The sequence below is a fragment of the Neophocaena asiaeorientalis genome, unplaced genomic scaffold (genome assembly GCF_003031525.2).
Source record: "Neophocaena asiaeorientalis asiaeorientalis breed wild unplaced genomic scaffold, Neophocaena_asiaeorientalis_V1.1 scaffold110, whole genome shotgun sequence".
NCBI lineage: Eukaryota > Metazoa > Chordata > Mammalia > Artiodactyla > Phocoenidae > Neophocaena > Neophocaena asiaeorientalis.
Genome location: NW_020175053.1, coordinates 1613745 through 1638125, shown reverse-complemented (window position 1 = coordinate 1638125; position 24381 = coordinate 1613745). Strand labels below are relative to the sequence as shown.

Below are 24381 nucleotides of genomic sequence, written 5' to 3'. Positions count from 1 at the left end.
TGTGAACCGTCTATTATTTTCCCAGGGCTGCTGAAGATTTATTGTCACAAATTCAGAAAAATTACCGGAAACCACAGGAAGAGTTGGAGATATTAAAAGAAGCAGCAAGCAGCCTCCTTTCAAGACACAACAGTAAAGTGCAGGCCACAGAAGAGCTCCTGAGGGAAGCAGAGAGGAAGACCCAGGAAAGCAGTCGCCTCCTGTTCATTGTCAGGGCCAACCTGCGAGAGTTCAACGTGAGTCTTACCAGCTCTCTCCCCATTAGAGTTGGTACCAAATTCTCCCATGTAAATGATACCAGTCTTAGCTTCTTAAAAACTGAGTCCCGGGGCTTCCCTGGTGGCGCAGTGGTTGAGAGTCCGCCTGCCGATGCAGGGGACACGGGTTTGTGCCCCGGTCTGGGAAGATCCCACATGCCGCAGAGCGCCTGGGCCCGTGAGCCATGGCCGCTGAGCCTGCGCGTCTGGAGCCTGTGCTCCACAACGGGAGAGGCCACAACAGTGAGAGGCCCGTGTACCGCAAAAAAAAAAAAAAAAAAGAGCCCCGAAGGCTAACTTCAGCACATAGTGTCAGGCACCGCGGTTCAGAAGCCGACTTGGCTTTTATGAAGCATCCTTAGAGGTGATTTTTGCTACAGGATAAAAAGCTGCGTGTTCAAGAAGAACAAAACTTGACGTCAGTGCTAATCGCTGAAGGAAGAGGACTGCTTGATGCTGCCACTGCACCTGCAAATGCTTCAGGAAAGGCTCTAGCAGTAAGTCCCAACTCAGCACAGCTGCAATAGCCAAAGTTTCTAAAGAATCTTCCATCTCAGATACATTGTTAAATAGTCGCACATGTAGTCACAATGTTAATTTCTCTATGTAGCAGTTAGAGCATCACCGGGATGAGCTGCTTCTATGGACTGCCAAAATCAGGCACCACGTAGATGATCTGGTCATGCAGATGTCCAAAAGAAGAGCATTGGACCTCGTCTACAGAGCGGAGGATCATGCCACTGAGCTCCAGAGACTGGCAGGTGCTCTGGACAGGTGAGACCACACCTTGCAGGAATTCTCAGGTTGTGATCTGTGGATCAGAGAGAAAAAGCATGGCTATTTTGATCACAGTGTTGAGTCAGATTCTTTTCTTGTCTAAAAATGAAGACTTCTCTTTCATTTCCACGGCAAGGAGGATTTTCTCCCATGTCTGGTAACGTGGTTGACCATCAGCAGGACCGTATGATGGAAAAATGCAAACCGAACCAGATAGGAGTGAAAACAAATATTATGCTCTGATATCAAGCCATCGAGGCCTTAAGTATCTACCTGGTGCTCAGGACTTTATTGTTAGCTTGCATATGGACAGAACCAGATACTGATTTATTTATACATCTTGTCTTCTTGGACCTTGTGATCCGGTGGGCTTTATGCGTGGATGCAGGTTGTGGTTGCCCGTCCCGGGCTATTAGAAGTGTTGGGAATCTATTTTCCAACTACTGAAAGATACCATCTCCATTACTTTCTACTACCTGAAGGTCTACCATTGTACTATCATAATTTTAACATATATTTTTGGATATTTGTCAAATAGCCTCAGCTTGTTAGAAATACCTTTAAATGAGAAGCACAGCTTTAGGCCAGTGGTTCCCAAATTGTTGCAGCAATACCCTGGGGAACTTTAAAATACTGATGCCTGTGTCCACTTGCCTCTCTCCCATCCCCTGAAGACTGTGGGGTGTGAGCTGTACTTTTCCTTTTTTTAAAGATACTCAGGTGACCTAATGTGCAGCAAATGAGGGAATCGGGGTTTTAGGCCTTATCAGTGATTTACACAATATTGTTAGTTGGTACATTTATTTCTTTAGAATCTGTTATAAATTATGAGTGGAAAAAGTCTGGACACACTAGAATATGTGTGTTTCTGTGTGTTGGGTGTGTTTTGTGGAAGGAGAAAAATAAATATTTTTCCAGTTTGAGGAATGCTGCCATAGAAGATTAGCTCACACAAGGAAAGCAATTGAAAATGATGTATTGAATAACATAGACTATTGCTTAAATTATGTGCTACACTGAGCACTACCGCCTGTGTCTGCCATCGGAATCAGAAAATGGAATTACATACGCATTTCTTCTCCTTTCTTCATCTTTCATCGTTTCCCAAAAGAGAAAAGAATGTTCTGATTATAGGCATAGCTACAACAAAATCTTTATTACTTAGTATGAGTAGTAAAAGCAATTTGGTGTGATACGTAAAGTTAAATAACATTATAATCTTTTATTTATAAGTCACTGAATTTTGCCAGTGAAGTAGTAACAAGTAATAACTGCTGGTGTCTGGTTTGGGAATCACCCAACTCAATAACCTCGGGAAGAAAATGAAGTAGGTTACTCAGCAGGCAAAGATGTGTCAATTGTCAGATTTCATTTTGAAGCTAGAGCGAGCTGGATGAAATTGCACCATTGCCAGCTGGCAACTTCTTGAGTGATTTGCCCACTTACGAGAGTAAAGTTCAGATGATTGAAAGATCTGATGCTCCTCAAAACCCCCAGTGAATTTCCTCAAATTGGTCTATACTATTTGAGGAATAAGATTCAGCATCCCCATATATGCTTAGGAAAGCCTTTTTTGTTTTTTTTTTTTAAATTAACACATGCCGTAGCAGGAGAGGTTACAACCAATGCAAACATGCAGCGGCACCCCAGACACACGCAGGGGGTTTGAACAGAGATCAAAGAATGGATGGTTTAAAAGATGGGACACAGCAGTCATGTCTTCTTTGGGTGTTAATTAAACAGCAGTTCTTAGTGTTATCACTTCTTAAGATTACTTTTGGAGTTCAAGGGGAATCCACATGTTGACATGAAATCCTGTCTTCCTTGTTGATGATAATTCTCTAAGGGGGAAGAAACTGGAAGGCTTTTAAGAATAGTGGGGTAGTTCCATTTAGTTGATCATGACATCTCTAAATATGTTGATTTCACAGTGGCCTTGGAAATGTTAGTCATGTGTCCCTAAGTGCGACCAGTGCAACCCATGACCATTCCAACATCCGGAGCCTGATTGAAGAATCAGAGAAGTTGGTGAAAGATACTCTCAGGACTGAAAGAAAGGCGAGTGTGGTAAGAAATGCCCTGGGGGCTTCCGTGTGCACCTTCCTTTTCGGGGCACTGTGGGGCAGCGATCCTGCCATGAGGTGCTTGAGCAAACTTGCAGTGGCTTAAATCTATGCTCGTCAACATTCTTTTCTGGTGGGATCTGTTTAAGGCTTCTGTCATCATGTGACGTAAGTTTTCATTTCCTAAGTCATAAGTAATTCTTAGAACAAAAATGATAATGCTGCTTGATACCCACTTGAGACAGCTCTTCTTACCCGCGGTGAAGATCTGCATTGAATGGCTGTTTTTGTGTTTATAGATTTAAAAATGGCTGTGTTCCTTCTCTTCAGCCACAAACTAGAACATATATTAAACGTAAGATAGGACAGTTTAAATTGTCCCTGCCTGTTATCTCGCTGACTTCCTTGTTTGGAACTACACTGGAGGCTATTCTGATAGAATGGAGTTGCTTTCTCCACCTCCGCCCTGCCCTCCAGTTGCTATGTTTAAATTGTTCTGTTTTACAGGCCTCAGAATCTCTTGTTTCTAATGGGAGAGCAGCTCTCCAGCGCAGTGCTGAATTTCTAAAAGAAGGCAATAGCCTGAGCAGAAAGCATGGAGGTCAGTTTCCAGCTTGGACTGTGTTGATATCGGAGTGATTGTGGACACATCTCTGAACATACTTCCAGAACATTCATCTTTTCTGGAGCAATTTGAAGCTTAACATTTCTTTGTCACAATAATATTCCAGTTTCCTATCATAGACACATCATATAATTTTTATTTTAGTGATATCTCATTTAATGTGCAGTCCCCTCCAATCTTCCATAGACTCGATAAGCCTTCCGTAAGAACCAAAACCTCTACTTGCTGCTTTAGTGCCTGAGCCCTGGCTGTTCTTCATAGCGTTTGTCGGGTTATCTGTGATTTCATGTGCTTCTCTGTTCATCTCTCAGGGTTTCACAGTTTCTTGAAGAGATGTATTATGTTTGTTTGTTTTTTTTTTTGCGGTATGTGGGCCTCTCACTGCTGTGGCCTCTCCCGCCGCGGAGCATAGGCTCTGGACGCACAGGCTCAGTGGCCATGGTTCACGGGCCCAGCCGCTCCGCGGCATGCAGGATCTTCCTGGACCAGGGCATGAACCCGTGTCCCCTGCATCGGCAGGTGGACTCTCAACCACTGCGCCACCAGGGAAGCCCAAGATGTATTATGTTTGATTTCTCTTGTGTCTTCTTCCTAGGGCTAATGTAATGTTGGACTCGTGATAGGTTCTTATTAAATAATTACTGAATTAAATAGATAAATTGATTTATCTATTTAAAAAAATACCTATGCAGTTTCATTTTCCCCAAGAGTTTCAGTAAGCAGTTTTGTAAGAGTTTTGGCATATGTAAGAGTTGTCCAATAAGCATAACACAGAATGGCAGAGGAATCTGTTGTGGAAGAGAAACATACAAGTTTTATAACGTATAGTGTACCTATCACCTTAATATACTCTAATACAACAAAAATATTGTCTTTTCCTATGGGAGTAAATGGTGGGCCATAAACAAGGCTCATACCACTTAGACTACTTCCATGTCCAGTCCTGGACCCTTCCACAGCCAAGGGCTTGGATAGGTGCATATTTTTTGTTTCTCTGTGAGTGGCACAATTTAGAATTTATGTTCATCTCACAATATAAAAAGTCCCTAATTCTCAATCATAAAGCTTTAAACACAGACTCTAGCATCACTGCTGATGGGCGGTAGCTTTAGTTTACATAACTAAAGGTATTTTGTAGGCCACAAAATAGTGAACTTTCTGGCAATTAAAATTTTATGCAGAACCATCAGGTTCATCATGGATTTTATCAATAATTTATTTTTTAACCAGGTGTTCAGAATCCAAATGTGATTGTGTATTACGAACAGCAATTTTAAAAGTAAAAGCTTTGATCCAACAGCTTTGATCAAACATGAAGGAGGACGAGTTGAGTGCCTATTAGGTGGTCAGAAGGGAGCAGGAAAGTGGGGAGGGACCCTGGCTGAGAAGCAGGTGGGGGACTGAGAAGAAGATTCCAGAGCAGGAGCCCATGTTTGGGGTCTTACAACCTAGGGGACAAAGGTGGCCAGGACTTGGGTGTGGATCGGAAGTTAGTAAGTCTGATTAAGACTGAGTGACTTAAACACAGTTTTTCACCCTAGAGCTCTAATTAAATTGGACATGAATTTAGGAAGAAATATTAGTGCGAAGGGAAACAAAGTAGAAAAGATGATCAAGTAAGCCCCAAAACACACAATTTTTATAATGAGTGGTGTTAAGTCTTGCTGGAAAAACTTGCAATATTTGGGGTCTCTGTAGAAAGCTGCTGATTTTATAGATGGGTCAGGAATGATAAAGCTCTCATCTAGGCAACTTTTTAGGACTAGCCTAAAAGGGAACACTTTTTCCCCTTTGAATAGGTATCGCGTTGGAACTGAGTGAATTGAAAAATACTGCAAAGAGATTTCAAGAGAATGCTGATAAAATTACTAAGCAGACCAATGAATCACTCTTGATACTTAGAGCAATTCCTGAAGGTAAGTGGAAGGGGGGTTCTTGATTTAATTAATACCTTCTCATTGCAAAACCCTTACACGTGAGCGTGAGGAAGACCTGCCTCAAGTCTGATGGAGACCCCTCACCCGAAATGAGGCCAAGATTGGTAGAGGAATATGGTTTGGAAGTGAAGATCATTATGTTTTTTATAACATCAGAACACCTGCATTGAAGTAGTAGAGTTATACCTGAAAAACAAAAGCCTTAGATTCTTTATGCTACCGTATTAATTGCTTACTTTTAAAATGGGCCTGAGATGAAAGAAGGGCCATTCAAAGAAGCCAGGAAGTAAAGAAGCTGGAACGTTCCTGCTTTAGGGGGAAATGCTAGATTCATTACAAATGTGGGAAATTAGAGAATTCTTGCTTGGAAATTAAATCTTCCTTTGTGAGGTGATAAGCATTCTAAACTAGATCGCTTTAATGCTGACGGTTTGGGAATGCAGCGTTCATTAAAATTTTTAACAGGATAACTTCTTAAAAGTATAACACAGGCGAGTTGTGCTGCAGTGATTTATTTATTTTACACTCCTTCAACCTTTTCTTTTTTTTTTTTATAAGATTATTTTAAAAGTCTTAGAAGACAGCCAAACATCTCCAAAGTTCTTCTGTCTGCTTGCGGCGCTTTGGACTGACTTAAATCAATGGAATATTTTCTGTTATGGAAATTTCTTTTTCTCTTATTTATCTGTTTTTAAGGATACGTGGTGTATGTTGATCAAGCACTCAAAAATAACTTTTTTTTTGGAAGCAATTTCTAACTTGCCAAAAAGTTGCAAGAAGAGTAAAAAGAACACCTGCATACCCTTCATCCAGCTTCTTCTAGTGTTAATCTTTGCCCCGTTTGTGATTAAACACTTTAAAAATGAATACGAGTGCATTTAAAAAAACCCATCCACCAGATTTTCTAGAATAACTGAATTCCACTTTATCTTTAGTGACCGTTTAGTTTTTCCTGCACTGTTATTTCCAGCAGCCAGTTGATGTTGTGGGCAGGTACACTTCCTCTAGCCTAGGATACTTCCATGTCAGGTACAGATTTAAATTCCCAAACCTTCTTATCTAGACGCAGAATGATTTGGAGATGGCGTTAATGACCATGAGAAGGGAGTGATAGGAAAGGGACCAAAGAAAGAAGTTTAGATTATTAATGTGTAAGACGCTGAGCACATGGCATCTCATTGTGTATTGAAATCATATATCAATACAGAGGGTTGTCATCAAAAATATTTCATTCATCCATAAAAGGAAGCAGTAGAGCGTATGATATGCAGCCTTAATATTGCCATTAAAAACAGAAGCCCCCTTTTGTGTTCAACAACCAGCAAAAAATTCTGTAACATGTCTATGTAAAATTACATTTGTTGTGGTTTTTTGGTTTTCTCTGTGTATAACCACCAGAGTGCATGCTTGGGTATAAATTTATTTCAGGTGTCAGAGACAAAGGCGCCAAAATCAAAGAGCTGGCCACATCTGCAAATCAGAGCGCTATGAGCACTCTAAAGAACGTCGTGGGATTGGGCCAGAAGCTGTTGAATACGTCCACTGACCTGTCCAGGGTTAATGCCACGTTACGAGAAACAGAAGAACTCCTCCGTGACTCCTCAGTAACCAGTAGGTCGTGGTCTCCCCTCCCATTAAGAAAGTCTGCGTCGAGCCGTTTGAGTTTGCCAAGGGCACAGTGGTGCCTTGTTCACAAACAGCAGTCCTAAAAAATAAAAATGCACCAACATCTGGATTTGCACTTACAAAAAGAGAAGGGCCTTGGGTGATGCCTTGTGCTGGTGCATTTTTCATATATTTACCAAAATGCCAAGGATTTGATTATTAGGATATTCTGGTTTATCCAGTGCATTAGTAATGACCAGTTCATTTCTCTCGTTGCCTCCCTCCTGCCAACTTTCTCGCCACCTCATATTTTAGCTTTGTTGGCTGGAAGAAAAGTCAAAGATGTGGAAACACAAGCGAACCTTTTATTTGATCGGCTGAAGCCTTTGAAGATGTTAGAAGAGAACCTGAGCAGAAACCTATCAGAAATCAAACTGCTGATCAGCCAGGCCCGGAAGCAAGCAGCGTCTGTGAGTGCCCAGCACCCCTGCAGCTGAGGCTCCTGGAACTGCAAGTCCCAGAGGCCTCCTGTGCAAAGGGCCTTCGGCCACACTTTCTACTAACCAGCTCTCAGTAACCCCAGATTCCTCACAGCCTTGTCTCCAAGTATATTTAAAGCCTCGTCTTATATGTATTTACCTAAGTATATTTAAGTCTATTTAATTAGTCTTATTTTCTTTGAGTCTTGCTTTTTTCGGTGTGTTTCAGAATGTTGCTAGCAAAGAGATCTCTGTGTCCTTATGGACATTTATCATCGTGGCCTAGATTTATAGATCTGCACCAGTTAGCTAGATGGTGCAGAACACATTAGGCCTGAGTGTCAGCATCCCTGTAAGTCTCACTGGTTGCATATGGTGCTATTTCCATCATTTTACCAACTTTGTGTTCATAATCCAAGTAATCTTCAGAAGGTTCACACAGTGTGGGCCTCGTCTCTGTGATTCTGACAAAACAGCTTGAACTGCATGAATGCTGCACAAATCCAGGTCACTAACTGCATAAAACACACAATTTGAGAGACTGCTTCCTGGTCATCCTCGGCACATGGCATTGGCCGTGCACCAAAGGAGAGGCATTTCAGGGAAATAAGACTTGAGAGAATATCATTTGTCTTGATCCTGGGGACCTATAGACAATAGATGTGACCTCTGGTCTAAAGAGTATCTTCCTGAAGTTTCTAGCCAAGAAAAAAGAGCTCTGTATTCTTTGATCCCTGAGTGACTTCACTTTGGGAAAAGGGCTGTAGGTTTACAAGAGCTCTGGTTTCCATCTGTTTTAGTTCCAGTCACCAAATAAATGTAAACCCGATGGATGGTTCCAAGTGCTCTGGTTAATATAAACTTATAATCTTGAAGGTTAATATAAGGATTATATGCAAGTAATTACTTATCAGAGAAATATGTAAATGAAATAATTGCTCTATAAATATTTGCCTAGTGAGTAGATCAACCCTCCATTTTTTCCATATATGATCATCAAATGTCCTGTGTCAGGTATAAGATTCCAAGGTGATTTGGATAAGCTCCTTGTCTTTAAGGAATTAAATCTCACATGACAGAGTTCCCAACATAAAATTCCCTTTTAAAACCTGACTGACTTTTCCATATTAAAATATTTTACCAAATAAAGTAAATTTCAGCATCATCTGACTTTCACCTTATGAGACACGAAGCACTGTGCACTATCCAGAGAGGAAACCTACTAGCAGTGACGATCTGGAACAGAATAGCACTGTTCAACGCCAGGCGTGCTGCCGTGTGGCCCTAAATGATTTTTAGGCACTTAGGAACACTTACGTTTTCCTTCTACAGATCAAAGTTGCTGTGTCTGCAGACAGAGACTGTATCCGGGCCTACCAGCCTCAGATTTCTTCTACCAACTATAACAGCTTAACACTAAATGTGAAGACAAGCGAACCTGACAACCTTCTCTTCTACCTGGGGAGTAGCATCAGTGTGAGTATGACCTGCAAAAGCAACGCTGAGTCTCTTAGGGACAGAGTATATTTTCTGAATCAGTTAAAAAAAAATAGGGCCTTTGTGAAATCACTAATTCTTCTATGAGAACTAACCTTTTGCTAAACTGGTAACATTAGATTAAAAATATTCAAACTACAGAACTGAATGCCCGTGAGGAGAAGAGTGGCATTTATGAAAAGTACCTCTCTCTGCCATCTTAACTGTGAGCTGTGGGACAGAGCTTTTCTTAATGTCTCCTGTGACCTCCAAAGCCATGGAGTTATGCTTTGGGTCTGTGGACATTGGCCGCTGTTACCAGGAGTGGAGGCGTGCACCACAAGGGGCATGTCAGAATCGTCAAGCTTCCCCCCAGGCTATTCCACCCAGCGAGATTCCCAGGGTTCCCAGAGGGCACGGCCCCTATGGAAGACTACTGATTCATTTGACTGTGTCATAGGGAACAGGTCAGAGCCCTTGGGTATGTTAGGGCAGAAAATATTAGCAAGCACAAATGCCATCTGAAATGTCTTCTTAAGATACAAGGTGCAAAGCACAGGTCAGTCCGTGATGTACGATTTCACGGCTCCTGTCTCGCTGTACATCTCACGTTCGTGCATTGCCTTCTCAGACTGGGCAAACAAACAAGTGCAATGCCTCCCCTCATGACCCCGGTAGAGGCTGGTAACCCCCAGCAAGTTTTCTTGGAGAACTTCATGGGAGGCTTCATGGAGGGCTACGCTGGGCAAGGGTGGTGGGCACCGATGGCCAACGGTGGCCACCATCCCCAGTACCAATACTCCAGGTCATGCTCCAGCTCCAGGGAGGGGAGCATTTAAAGACAAAAGACGATCTTCTCTGTTTTCTACTTAAAAAAAAATTTTAAAGTAGAGAAAATGCTGTAAGAATCATCTTTTAAAGTGTTTCGGTGGTCATGCACGGTCTGGCGTGTGAACTCATCCCAACTCATGCCCTGCACCCCAGGCTGACTTCCTGGCAGTGGAGATGCGGCGAGGGAAAGTGGCCTTCCTCTGGGATTTGGGCTCCGGGTCCACACGTTTGGAATTTCCAGACTTCCCGGTTGATGACAGCAAATGGCACAGTATTCATGTAACCAGGTAGCAGAGAAAGTTCTTTCTGAGCATCTCGCATCTTATAAGTAATTACATGTTTGTAACATGATATAACTGTCTTCGAAATTTCTGGGAAGTCAGTGAAAGGATACTTGGTTTAGATTAACTATAGAAATAATTTTTTTCATCATTACAGAAGAAATAAAGTTTGTTAGCAAAACCAACAATCAAAAGAAGAAAAGAGTTAAAAGTTTATGTTGCCTTGAGAATGTTAGGTCCAAGTCTGAGGCAGCCAACCCAGTAAAATGTTTGCGCCCCAGCAGAGGGGAGTAAAGTGCAGCGTGGTGGAGATGCCACGTGGCTGGCAGTGGTACAAGTAGGACAGAAGATGAGGGTACAAGTGGGGGATGCGTTTTCTCAAAATTCAGGCACGAAGCAAAATTCTTCCTTTTAAAGCCCCTCTCCAGAGGCAACTGCTGTTAAGTGGCTGTAGGTATGGCTTTCTTTTCACTTTTCTGTAATATCATAGTTGGTTGGTGATGGTGTGTTATTGGAAATTTCTGATTTTTACTTTGTTATTTGAAAAAATGGGGTAATGATAAAGGCAGTAGACCGTTCCAAATATATTTAGTTCATTATCTGAAACTATTTTAAGCACGGAGGTAACGTGATGGAATTTATGTTTTAAGAAGAAATACTCCACAAGATTTTGGAGTGCAAACTAGGGGCAGGATGGGCAAGACTGGAAGCAGGGAGACCAGTTGGAGACATGGGCAGAAGCAGGTGGAGGCTGTGTGTGAAACAGATGTGTGTGTATGTGGACCAACTTGCAATTCTGCAGGTGCTCTCTTTGCAACTCTGTGACCCTTAGGTTTGGAAACATTGGTTCGGTGAGTGTAAAGGAAGTGAGCGCATCTCAAAAGCCACCACCAAAAACAAGTAAATCCCCTGGAACAGCTAATGTTCTGGATGTAAACAATTCAACACGGATGTTTGTTGGCGGGCTTGGAGGACAGATCAAGGTAATGTTCTGAACATTCATCTCAGCAGTGCTGGTTGGTTGATGTAACCAGTGTAGAAAATGAATATGTTTAAATGTTGGAAAATATTCTAGGCAGATGAAGATTTTCCTGCTTCTGTTATTTCGTTTAAGGACAGTTCATCTGCAGCGTTGGGTTGGTTTTGTAAAGGATCATGCTTAGTGGATAGCATAAGGGAAAAGAAGCCAGTGGTTCATTTTATTATTTGGTTTTCCCCAATTATAAAAGAGGAAACTCAATATTGCACATGAATTTCTGTGAACTCCCTTTATCTCTATTCTGACCCTAGTGGTGGAGTAATACTAATTAGCAGTTAGCAGAGGAGCCCATCGTGTATTTTACTACATCAGTTACCCTCTCACCCAATAACGCTCACTCACCTGGACTCGGGCCAGTGCTCTGAAATGACAGTAAGGGTCCCAGGTCCCGGCAGGCCCTCACCACTGACCACATTCTCTGGGTCTCTTTCCTCATTAGTTAAAGGGCCTTCTCTCCAGTGACCCTAGTACCTGACATGACCTTTGAGATCTTGTCCTGCTGTGTTCATTCTAGGATTCCAATTCATAATTGGAAGGAAGTTCAGTGATTACAAGCTGGTCATTTTCCTGGATGTTGTTTTCTCAAATTTTGGATCTGTTAGATTTGAGCTCCCAAGGAGGAGTTTGTGCACTTAGAGAATATATTTCTTTTCACCACATATACTTGGAGTATGTTTGTTTGTTTGTTTACATTAGAAGTCTCCTGCTGTGAAGGTTACCCATTTTAAAGGCTGCATGGGAGAGGCCTTCTTGAATGGACAGTCGATTGGCCTATGGAACTATATTGAAAGGGAGGGAAAGTGCCGTGGCTGCTTTGGAAGGTAACGTGCCCCGTGAGTAACACATAAGATGCTAACATGCATGGTAACCCTGTCCCGGGAGAAGGTTAGAGTTGCAGCGTTTCCCAAACTCATTTGACCCTGATCTCTTTTTTTTTTTTTTCCTGATCTCTTTTTAAAAAGCATTCCAGAGCTGTTTATGTTCCATAGAACATACTTTGCAAGTGCTGAAGTAGACACAAATAGGTGCTTTATGTCTACATTTGTAAATGGATTAAAACTGTCTTCATTTTAGATAAGTGCCCCTACCTACTGGCCAAAAACTTTAGCTCAGTGAGTTAATAAACTACTCCTAGCAACGGAATCCATTTGAGCGGCCAGTAATTGGAATTCATTGCGCTTTTTACCTTTGTGTGTAATTTTCCATTATTAAATCATTAGCATGGTCCATTGATGTCCTTTAGATTTAAAAACTTTTTTTCTTATAATCATTTACCTTTAACTTTGATTTATATTACCAAGTAAGCTGATTTTTTTTTATTCTTCTTTGAATATACTTACACTTCTCTAACATGGTGTCAGCATATGTTTATAATTATGAACAATCTCTCAGATCCTTCAAGGATAGTATAAAATAAACCATTGATTCTAACAGTTCACATCTAAATATGGGAAAAAAACTTTCATTTAGTCAACAGGCCTTTATTCTTTTTTTTTTTTTTTTTTTTTTGCGGTAACCGGGCCTCTCACTGTTCTGGCCTCTCCCGTTGCGGAGCACAGGCTCCGGACGCGCAGGCTCAGCGGCCATGGCTCACAGGCACAGCCGCTCCGCGGCATGTGGGATCCTCCGGGACCGGGGCACAAACCCGTGTCCCCTGCATCGGCAGGCGGACTCTCAACCACTGCACTACCAGGGAAACCCAGGCCTTTATTCTTGTGTTAGTTTTGAGAGGCTGTTGCAATAGAGCATTGGCTGCATGGCTGACCTTGACCAGACAGTCATCTGTTTCTGGGCCCTCTGCTCGGTACTGGTGATGGCAACATCAGTCACCCAAGCTTATCTCCTTCAGTGTCTCATGGTCTACGTAAAATTAACTAAAATACTTCTTTGTGGTAACATAAAAAAGAGCTCCGCGCTGTAGGGGCGATGGTAGGTAGAGCATCCTGGGCGTGGGGCCCGAGTGATGCCTCCTCACTCACGGGACAGCTACACGGAGTCTGACAGGTCCCCCCTTCTCATGGGTGCCAGCTTGGATCAGAGCAGTCTAGTCATTCTTCCAGGGTCACGGGGCTGAGAGCTGGGAGGGAGGGTGTCTGCCCGGTCCTCCTGACCGCAGGGCTCCCCCGGCCTCCCATAAATGCTGGGCACTGGAGGAGAGCCAGCCATGAAGTGCTGTGGCAGACCCTTTGTTATTTGCCCCGGCCTCTTACCCAGGCAGGGGCCTGGAGCTGCATTCCTGAGGCCCAGCTGGGGAAAGGCATATGGGCCTCATGGTTATAGAACGGAAGTCTGACCCACAGGGGACGAGCCCCAGAAATGTGCCGCTGACCCGAGGGATGTGAGCCTTCTCAGGAGAATCGCATTCAGTCATCGTTTCCTTTGCATTCATCCCTTTTGGTGGCCACCTGACTGGGGCAGGCCCTGTTGAAGGAGAGAAGGCAGAAGCAAAGACTCAACCTCCCTGAGAACAGAGAACTCCTGTGCTCTGGGGAGGGAAAGGGCAGACGGATTTCTGGAATTTCGTTTGAAACCTGGCTTTGCATTTTCTTGTGTGTGTTCTTGGGCAAGAACTTAATCTTTGAGGCTCAGCTTTTAATAGGCAAAATGGGACCCCACTAGGACCTCTGAACACAGTACAATTCTCAGAGCTAAACCAGACTGAACATTTGCTATGTACCAGGCACCGTTTAAAGAACTTTACATGTATTAAATCATGTATAGCTCTTCCAGAGAGGTTCTAGTGTTACTCCTATTTTACAAATGAAGGAAATGAGACACAGAGGGGTTAGGTAACTTCTCTGAGGTTACACAGCTAGTAAGTTGGGGAGCTGGGATTTGAACCCTAGCAGTCTGGTTCTAGAGTGTGTGTCCTTAGCTACATGAAACCGGTTGCCAAAAGATAAAGCAATGGGACATGCTTCTAGGAGGCCAGAGTTTTAAGGATTAAATAATTGAGAATTAGGCCACAGTTTGTTTATGCAGAGTGCATTTCCTTAAAGTTATACTTCCTTATAAGAGATCTCAAGACGGAAATTTTTAGAAAAAGCAGGACTGTAGAAAGCTATAAATTTGAAAGCTCAGGTTTTACAAAGCACTGCTACATTTTGTTTTGTTATGGAAACAGTTTCACTGTTGGGTTATTCTGTTCCTGCTTGGAGATGTGACACAGAGTGGTTATTGCACCTTCAACTGGGAAAAATGCAAATTCTTACCCCAAAACACCCTAATCTAATTCCCTCTCGAGCCCTATGACATTCCAGAAAAGTACTTTTTGAACATAAGAATATGTTCTAAGTACTTTGTACCTGAAGAGTGAATCAAGTCAGTTTTTTGAGACGTTGGGAAAACTGGAAAACACTTATCTAAGAAGTGCTGGCGTCCATGGTATATAACTGCTGTAAGCTCGTCCTGCAGATTTTTGAGATTCTTTTTTGTCAATGATATTTTTGCAAACATCCTTTTGGCACATTGGTATATATTTGTTTTCCACCATTAGTCCAGTTTAGTTGAATTAGTTAAAAATGAGCATAAGGTGATACATGCCAGTAAAAAAATTTATTCTGAAAGTGCTGGAATTAAGAAAGGACATTCAAGGAAACTAGACATTAAGGGACATCAAAGTCACATTAAAGAGAATTAGAACAAATGAAAATCCAGTCACTAAGTAGAACTGTTTATAGCAGTAATCCATCCTTTGAGGGAATTTCTTTTTACTACAGTGAACACTGCCCATGTTAACTTTCATTTCCTTACAAGGCAACTGGGTGCTTGTCTCGCATAATCTCATGGGGAGCATATTTTAAGATATTATGACTTACACTTGTTATCAATTTATGGAAATAAATGCTCTATCACAACTTTTGTGAGGAAGAACTCAGTGAGAGTATCGTGTATTCTATTTAACTACCTTCCTAAGAATAGATTGTATTTCATCTTCTCTCCTTGCAGCCCCCAAAATGAAGATGCTTCCTTCCATTTTGATGGGAGTGGGTACTCTGTCGTGGAGAAGATGCTCCGGGCTACTGTGACGCAGATAATTATGCTTTTTAGTACCTTTTCACCTAATGGGCTGCTTCTCTACCTGGCTTCAAATGGCACCGTAAGAGTCCGTGGGGCCCTGCACCCTACTGTGTGTATACAGCTGGATTGCTATGAGGATATTTACGTTTAATGATTGTTTTATGAGCACATGCTAGTATAATATGTATGTATGTATGCCATATCAATCCCCCTTTTTAAATGATTTATCAGTATAAAACTATTGAAGAATGTTTGGAAAATATAGAAGCATATCAAGTAGAAAATAGCTTCCTATCATTATAAATATGAGTTGAACATTTATTTTTAAATTTTGAGCTTGAATAAGACGTCTTGTTTTACTCACTCTGACCACCTTATTTGAATTCCATTGCAGGAAGTTCATGTTCTTATTTTTATCTTACGTGCTGCTGATTTTTCTCAATCTTCTAGTTTTATTTTTAGGATTGGCCCAGTTGTCAATCTAAATGAAAAAAATAGAGATTCCACTTCTCTTCCTGCATTGTAGATTTTGATGACCATGAGTTTATCTGACATATGTCTGTATATTATTCTAGAAAGCCTTTGTGGACACTTTTAATTTTGGACTGTTGGGCCAGATCCTGTTTTCTTAGTTTGACTGTAGGAGGTTTCCGCCATCCCTGACTTGAAGAGAAAGGAAATATTGTGATAATAGTGGAGCCTTGGGTAACTCTTTTCTTTATTACAGAAAGACTTTTTATCCATCGACTTGGTCGACGGCAGAGTTAGAGTTACAGTTGACCTGGGTTCTGGGCCTCTTGCTCTTACTACCGACAGACGCTATAATAATGGAACCTGGTACAAAATTGCCTTCCAGCGAAACAGAAAGCAAGGTAAATGCACAGGTAGACGGACGGAATGTCGGTCGCCCTCATAGGAATAGAAATCTTTCCAAAGTCGGCAGTCTTTTTTTAGTTTAGCTTTCTAGGTATTCTTAAATGATATTCTAATCAAAAGCCATTGTTTTCTTTGGAATACTAAGCACCAGGATTCACATTTTGCTGGAGGAATATTCTAATTCTCTGTCTATGGTTTCCAAATGCATTTTAACGTTAAATGCTGAATTGGAATCAAGGATCAAATTGATTGTTTTCTTTGACACACATACTGCTACCATTTAGCATGTATATTCTGGATTTATTGACTTTTGTAAAGAGGGTTTTCATTTGTCTTTTAACAGTCAAGAACATCCCCTGGTCAAATTTGCAGAATGTAAAAGAATATGTCTTTGTAAATGACCTTTGTTATACGTCTGTGTTTACTTTATTGTAGAAAATGACTCATTTTCTTGTCTATTCCTCTTGATCTTCTCTAGGACTCCTAGCAGTTATTGATGCATATAACACCAGCTACAAAGAAACCAAGCAAGGGGAAACTCCAGGACCATCTTCTGACCTCAATCGTCTAGATAAGGATCCAATTTATGTGGGTGGATTACCTAGGTCAAGAGTTGTAAGGTATGATATCACATTGCAGAATTTTCATGTCCCTAATTACCAACTGCCTTAGTTTCCGTAACAAAGTTCCACAGACTGGGCAGCTTAACAACAGAAATGTGTTCTCTCACAGTTCTGGAGGCTACAGTTCCAAAATCAGGTGTCAGCAGGGCCGCTTCCTTCTGAGGATTGTGAGAAAGAATCTGTTCCATGCTTCTCTCTGAGCTTCTGGTAGCTTCAGGCATTGCTCAGCTTGTAGGTGGCATTCTTCATCTGTGTGGACACGCTGTCTTCCCTCTGTGTGTGTCTCTCAGTGTCCAAATTTCCCCTTTTTATAAAGATACCAGTCATACTGGATTAGGACCTACCATACTGACCTCACCTTAACTTGATTACAACTGTAAAGACCCTATTTTCAAATAAGGTCACATTCACAGGTACTGGGGGTTAGGATTTCAAAATCTTTTGCTCGGGGTGGGGAAACACCATTTAACCTATAACGTTCTGTTTTGATTAGTATGCCATATAATTGGGAAGTAAAGAAAGCCTTCTGCAGTAGAATTTATGATTTTCTATTTATTGCCTACAAAACATCTAAAACTTGTGACTGTGCAATACTTGGAGACCCACTTTCCATCACACGGCACGCTCCTGTCCAGACATTCTAGAGTGGTAGAATCTTTTTGGTGACAAAAAGAAAGGAGTCATGCTTTCTGCAGACTTATCTGGATTCCCCTTTTGGTGATTAGAATGAATAATGTATGTGAAAGTTTAAAGACCAGCATCAGCAAGTTGGATTAAAGGTAGCAGAGGAGAGATGCACTGATTCTTGTTCTTGTTTAGCTTTGTGACTTTAATAATTTCATAAACTTTCTGTAGTTTACTGTCGTTAGTTTTGTAATTTTGGACTGGGGACAAAGAAAGCTCCAAGTGTCTTTCACACCGTTATAAAAAAGGCATATATGGCCAGCAGTCAAGGCAGCCTAGCTTCCAGGGAGTGGAATCACCAAATGTCCAAACCGAGTCACTCAGCCCCGTGGTTTTCAAATGTATATTTGTAGCAGTACCTCATCTTCAAGCCGGGTTCTTACACAGAAGTGCAGCCACTCCAGTTGCTATGGGTTGAGCAGCCCAGAATCCACTTCCTGACACACCCCTTTCTCTGCCAGAAATGTGTGAAAGTTCCAAGGAACATAGTTTACAACCACAGTCACCCACCTTCAGGGTCTTGGAAATAAATGTCCCAAAACTTCAGGGGAGTTGGTCGCTTGTCCCAGGTCTTACCCCTCTGCCAAGGCAGAGCCAGGACTGGAAGCCTCTCCCCTAATCCCTGATTACAGATGTCATTCCTAACATAGTGGCATTGGGGATGTTTCTGAGGTTACAAGCTGTGTTGTAATTCATTTGTTCTTTACCTAAATGGTACACAGTGTAGACCCTGGAGAAAAGGACAGAGTCCCTTTACTAGGAAGACATCTCAAATCACAGACTTTCATGATAGATGGGTCTTGGGTATCATCGGGGCCAGTCTCCTCATTTACAATGGAAGAAACTGAGATTCGGAAAGGTTGAAATTTGCCCTAAATCATGTGGTTTCTTAATGGCCGACAGCTCATTGCACAACACAGAGAAAAAGTGAGATATGACATGTAGCAAGAAGCCATGTTCCTGCACAGTTCTCCTGTCACTAGCTGATACTTCAGGGTGTAACTGGGAGATGTTCAGTAGTCTCCATCCTTTGGAAATGTCAGCCTGAGTACATTGAAGCTCACCTCACCCAGCAGAGTGGCAATTTCTGTTAATAAAAATATGGAATTGGCTTAGTATCAAAGAAATAAGGGTTCTGGATAATCCCAGACTTCACCAAATGCAGTTATTTCCTTCAGGAGGAAGTGCATGAATATGTGGTATGGACAAGAGCCGATGCTGTCTCTAACCAAGAGATCCTGGGAAATCACATTGCCCACACTTGCCCCCGTGGGAGGTGAATGTTTGCTCTACACGGAGACTGGATTGAAATCTAAGTGCTATAATTTCCTTATGGCAGTGCACTGTCTCTCTTATAATTAGCCTCTGTTTTAGTGAGTATATCTAAATGGTAATGACTATAATAGTTTCCCTTAAAATATTAAGCATGCTTTTATCTAGGGAGCCATCTAGGTAATCAGCCTCACTAAATTCAATCCCTTTCTTTAGTCCTAAGGAGAGTACGTATTTGACCTGAATTCTCACCATCAATAGTCTTGTTAGAGGGAGATCTAGACATTTATGAGAATGACACATGGAAAGAGATCTTTCTTATTTGTAGGTCCATTTTTATTTCTTCTTTCAAAACTGGAGTTATAAAATCCAATTTTGTTGCTGTTGTTCTCTTGCCCTTCCCTACAGGAAAGGTGTCACCAGCAAAAGCTACGTGGGCTGTATCAAAAACCTGGAAATATCTAGATCGACCTTTGATTTACTCAGAAATTCCTACGGAGTGAGAAAAGGCTGTATACTGGAGGTGGGAAGTGTTTTATTAATATTGGGATGAGTTTCTATAAATGCCCACTGATTTACTAACATAATAAGGCAACAGGATCTAAACCAGGGGTGTGAACAGAAAAGAGGTGGTGGGGAAAACGGCAGCAGCCTCCAGGGTGGGAGGTTCAGCATGCGGGTGGGCCTCACAGTGCTTTCTCCTCTCCTTTGTGACCAGCCTGTCCGAAGCGTTAGCTTCTTGAGAGGTGGCTACGTTGAATTGCCACCCAAGTCCTTGTCACCAGATTCGGAATTGTTGGCAACATTTGCCACCAGGAACAGCAGCGGCATCATCCTGGCTGCCCTGGGCCAGCATGGGGAGAAGCAAGGTCACCGGCAGGCCCACAAGGTGAGTGGCTCAAAGGCTCTCAAGCCAGGAGCTCAGGAAGGAAATGACTTCAGGAAACACTGGATGGAAGATGACTTAGTCATAACATGTATTCTACAACACGTGTGCCTGGTTGTTAATGGGTGTGCGTTTTTAATAAGTAAAAGTGATTATTGCTGAATGTCTTTCCCTTACAAATCAGCGGTCTCTTTGTGTTGCATAATCCATCTTCCTTGTCTAGCCATTGAGAAGAAAGATCCTTGCTGTCTACCTAGGATTCTTATAGGATAGGTGATATTTACCTTTCCTCTGCTTGAACTTTATATATTATGTAATTTGAAGAGATTCACAGAATACTAATGTATTGTATTAATGAAGTAGAAGCCATGCAGCTACAATTTAGAGTACTGTTCTCTACGGTGCAAGGTATTTTACAGACATTGCTGTATAATTATTACAGCCACACTTCAGGGTGAATGCTGCTTCCTATATTTTGCTGAGGGAGAAATGGATTCAGAGAGCCTGGCTAACCCGCACAAGATCACACAGCCGTTATTTCAGAGCCTGACCTGGAACACCAGTCTGTAGACCCCAGATACCTCACAAGACACTGAGTGAAGGTCTGACAAGGACAGATTGGTTTATGGGCTCCACCAATCTTTTTTCCTTTTTTTAAGTTGAGATGAAATTTACATAAAATAAAAGTAACCATTTTTAGGTGAAACAGTCAGTGGCACTTAGTGCTTTCATAATGTTGTGAGGCCACTTTCTCTGTCAAGTTCCAAAGCATCTTCATCACCCAAAAGAGAGCCTATGCCTGTTAAGCAGTCACTCCCCATTCACCCCCTCCCCCAACCCTGGCAACCACCAGTCTTCTTTCTGTATCTATGAATGAATGTACCTATTCTGTATATTTCATATAAGTGGACTCGTATGAGTGATATTCTGTCTTTTGCTTAGCATGCTTTCGAGGTCCATCCACATTGTAGCATGTATCAGTACGTCCTTCTTTTTCATGGCTGAATGTTATCCCACTGTATACAGAGCATAATTCATTAGTTCATTGATGGACGTTTGGGGTTGTTTTTACCTTTTGACTATTGTGAATAATGCTGCTATGAACATCTGCATACAAGTATTTGTTAGAGTACCTGTTTTCAGTTCTTTTGGGTATATACCTATGGGTGGAATTGCTGGGTCATATGGGAATTCTGTGTTTAACTTCTTGAGGAACTATCAAACTGTTTTTCTCCACCAATTTTAATAGGACCTCTTGTAAATCAAAATTTGCTACTAAGTCAGCAAAAAGGAACGGTGTCATCCAGTGCTGGCAAAACCTTGTGAAACACTCCCATTCCAGTTCTGCTGGTGGACCTCTCTCAATGTGGCAAAAGAGTGTTAAGAGCTTTAAACATTTTCAAACCTTCAACTCTTTAATCCCACCTTTAGAAATCTTAGAAAAACTTCACAGGCAAAGAAAAAAAAACAAACCGTTAAATGTTCATTACGTATGGTAATAAAAAGTTAGAAACTACCTACATTTTTAAAAAAGGAATAGATCCCACAGTGAGATTTCACCTCACACCTCTGAGAATGGCAACCATCAAAAAAGATAAGAGATGGGCTTCCCTGGTGGTGCAGTGGTTGAGAGTCCGCCTGCCGATGCAGGGGACACGGGTTCGTGCCCCGGTCCGGGAAGATCCCACATGCCACAGAGCGGCTGGGCCCGTGAGCCATGGCCGCTGAGCCTGCACGTCTGGAGCCTGTGTTCCTCAACGGGAGAGGCCACAACAGTGAGAGGCCCGCGTACCACAAAAACAAAAAAAAGAAAAGATAAGAGATAACAAGTGCTGGTGAGGAGGTGGAAAAAAGGGAACCCTTGTGCACTGCTAGTGGGAATGTATAATATATTGGTACAGCCACTATGGAAAACAGTATGGGGCTTTCTCAAAAAATTAAAAATCACACTCCCATATGATCCAGCAATTCCACTTCTGGGTATGTATTTGAAGGAAACGAAATCACTACCTTGAAGAGATATCTATATCCTCTTGTTCATTGCAACATTATTTACTGTAGTCAAGACATGGAAACAAACTGAGTGTCTATCAGTAGACGAATGGATAAAGACGTGGTGTGTGTATATGTATACATATATATCAATATCTATTTATTTATACAGTGGAATATTATTCAGCCATAAAATAGGAGGAAATCCTACCATTGAAAACAACATGCATGAACCCTGAGGGCATTACGTTAAATGAAATAGGTCAAAGAGAGAACGACAAATACTGTATGATCTCACTTATATGTGGAATCTTAAAAAAACAAACTCAGAGAGACAGAACAGATTAGTGGTTACCAGAGGTAGGGGCAGGAGAGAAGTGGGTGAAGGGGGTCAAGGGTACGAACTTCCAGTTGTAAGATAAGTTCTGGGGATGTGATGTACAGCATGGTGACTATAGTGACAATATCATATTGCATATTTGAAAGTTGCTAAGAGAGTAGATCTTAAAAAGTTCACACTACAAGAACAAATTTTGTAACTATATGAGGTGATCATTTACAGTATATTCAAATATCCAATGGTTGTGTTGTATACCTAAGACTAACACAATGGTATATGTCAATTACATCTCAGTAAAATGGGAAAGGGAGAAACAGAACAATGACTTAACAATGTAACTGTTTGTTAGTACATAATGTAGCAATAAATAATAAGTATGAAGACTGTAGAAATGGAAATCTTTGATATGGTTAGTGATAATAGCATAATGCAGAATGTAAATTATGTCAGCAGAGGTTAGAAAGCAATATACAAAGTATAAAATAGTTGTTAGATGGTGATATTCTTAAGGAACTGCTTCCTTGGTGCCAATACTCCCACATTACCTTCATAAGATGATAATTCTTTAAATCCTATAGTAATGTCTTTTCTTTGGGAATTCTCTGTGTGACCTTCCCAGCCCTTCTTTTCCATCATGCTAATTGAAGGCCACATTGAAGTGCATGTTAATCCTGGGGATGGAACCAGCCTGAGAAGAGCTCTCCTGCATGCTCCCACGGGCACATATGGCGACGGTCAAGAGCATTCCATCTCCTTGATAAGGACTGGGAGGTATTTGCGTCACCTTACGAAGGCCCCCCAGTAGGAGGCCTGTATGCAGTGAAATGATTGGGATAATTCGTATGATGTCATCCAGAGTCTTTATAATTCCAAAATAATTCTAGAAGCTTGATAGAATACCTCTTTGGAAAACAATTTGATCTGTTTTGTAATAAGATATTTGCAGAATTTTCATAATTGAACAGCCTTAAACCTGCCCTTTTCTGGGGCCCGGCATAAAGTGTCTTTACACTGGAATAATTCTGTGTCAAATAGTGTTACAGTATTAGTAAATTCTAATAGTGAATGGTAAAATAGCAAATAGTGACATAGTAAATAGTAAAATGTAAACAGTGAAATAGTAAGCAGTGTCATAGCAACATTTCTATATAATTTCTCTCCAAAAGTGTAGACCAAAAGTTTTAAAAAAAACACTGCACATTTTGTCACAGGTAAAGAAGTAAAAGATTCTCTCCAAAAAGCAATTGAACTGAATAATATTTAATCACATTCCATTCAGTTTTGGAGAACGTTTACCTGTAAGTTTTAATATTCAAGATTCACTTTTTTATTCACACACATGTTAAATGTCATGTTAAAATGTATCTTCAAGGCACTTTTATAATTCAGTAAAAACTTGCTGGAATTAGATATTAAAATGGACAGTTATGTTTCATTATATTCGAAAACCTTTATTTTCTCCTTTAACCTTTTAGAATTATCACTGTCCAACTGGATGAGACAGCTCCTGTGGAAATGAAGCTGGGCCCATCAGCAGAAAGCAGGACAATAAGTGTGTCCAACCTGTACATAGGTGGTATTCCAGAGGGCGAGGGGACACCCATGCTGAAGATGAGAAGCTCATTCCATGGCTGTATCCAAAACCTGATCTTTAACATGGAGTAAGTGTGACTGTGCTCTCAGCATGATTTTGCACTTCCTGATCTTTTAATGCCCAGTACTGACACTAACCTAAAACGTAATTTTGCTGTTTGAGATGGCCCCAAATTCTACAAGTTCCCGAATAACAAGTGAATCCCGTGTTCTATAAACTCCCCCAAATGGCTTTATTAGACTAGAATGATGGAAAAATCTGGTCATCATGCATGAGAAAAAAACAACCACTAAACATTAGTTCCATAGTACTGTCAACACACAGCAGGGGTCGAATACATTTTGGCATGCTTTTTTCTTTTAATATCTTTATTGGAGTATGATTGCTTTACAATGTTCTCCATTGTATATTCTTGCCTCCTTTATCAAAAATAAGGTGACCACAGGTACGGGGGTTTATCTCTGGGCTTTCTATCCTTTCTATCTATTGATCTATATATATCTGTTTTTCTGCCAGTACCATACTGTATTGATTACTGTACCTATGTAGTGTGGTCTGAAGTCTGGGAGCCTGATTACTCCAGCTCCATTTTTCTTTCTCAACATTGCTTTGGCTATTCGGGGTCTTTTCCATACAAACTGTGAAATTTTTTGTTCTAGTTTTGTGAAAAATGCCATTGGTAGTTTGATGGGGATTGCATTGAATCTGTAGATTGCTTTGGGTA

At 41.3% G+C, this 24381-nt stretch overlaps 1 protein-coding gene across 1 annotated transcript in view; it reads left to right on the top strand.

The window, feature by feature from the left end:
• The window catches only part of LAMA1 (laminin subunit alpha 1), a 154012-nt gene that overhangs the window by 112553 nt on the left and 17078 nt on the right, over positions 1-24381 (top strand). Inside the window, exons 37-55 of the mRNA XM_024763670.1 lie at positions 26-236; positions 638-754; positions 868-1031; positions 2966-3101; positions 3605-3698; positions 5522-5638; positions 7088-7270; positions 7580-7734; positions 9076-9219; positions 10204-10337; positions 11164-11314; positions 12067-12191; positions 15319-15469; positions 16118-16262; positions 16745-16886; positions 19254-19368; positions 19564-19734; positions 22683-22834; positions 23539-23724. Coding sequence (XP_024619438.1) covers positions 26-236; positions 638-754; positions 868-1031; positions 2966-3101; positions 3605-3698; positions 5522-5638; positions 7088-7270; positions 7580-7734; positions 9076-9219; positions 10204-10337; positions 11164-11314; positions 12067-12191; positions 15319-15469; positions 16118-16262; positions 16745-16886; positions 19254-19368; positions 19564-19734; positions 22683-22834; positions 23539-23724 — 2793 coding nt within the window. The remainder of the gene's footprint in view (positions 1-25; positions 237-637; positions 755-867; positions 1032-2965; positions 3102-3604; positions 3699-5521; positions 5639-7087; positions 7271-7579; positions 7735-9075; positions 9220-10203; positions 10338-11163; positions 11315-12066; positions 12192-15318; positions 15470-16117; positions 16263-16744; positions 16887-19253; positions 19369-19563; positions 19735-22682; positions 22835-23538; positions 23725-24381) is intronic.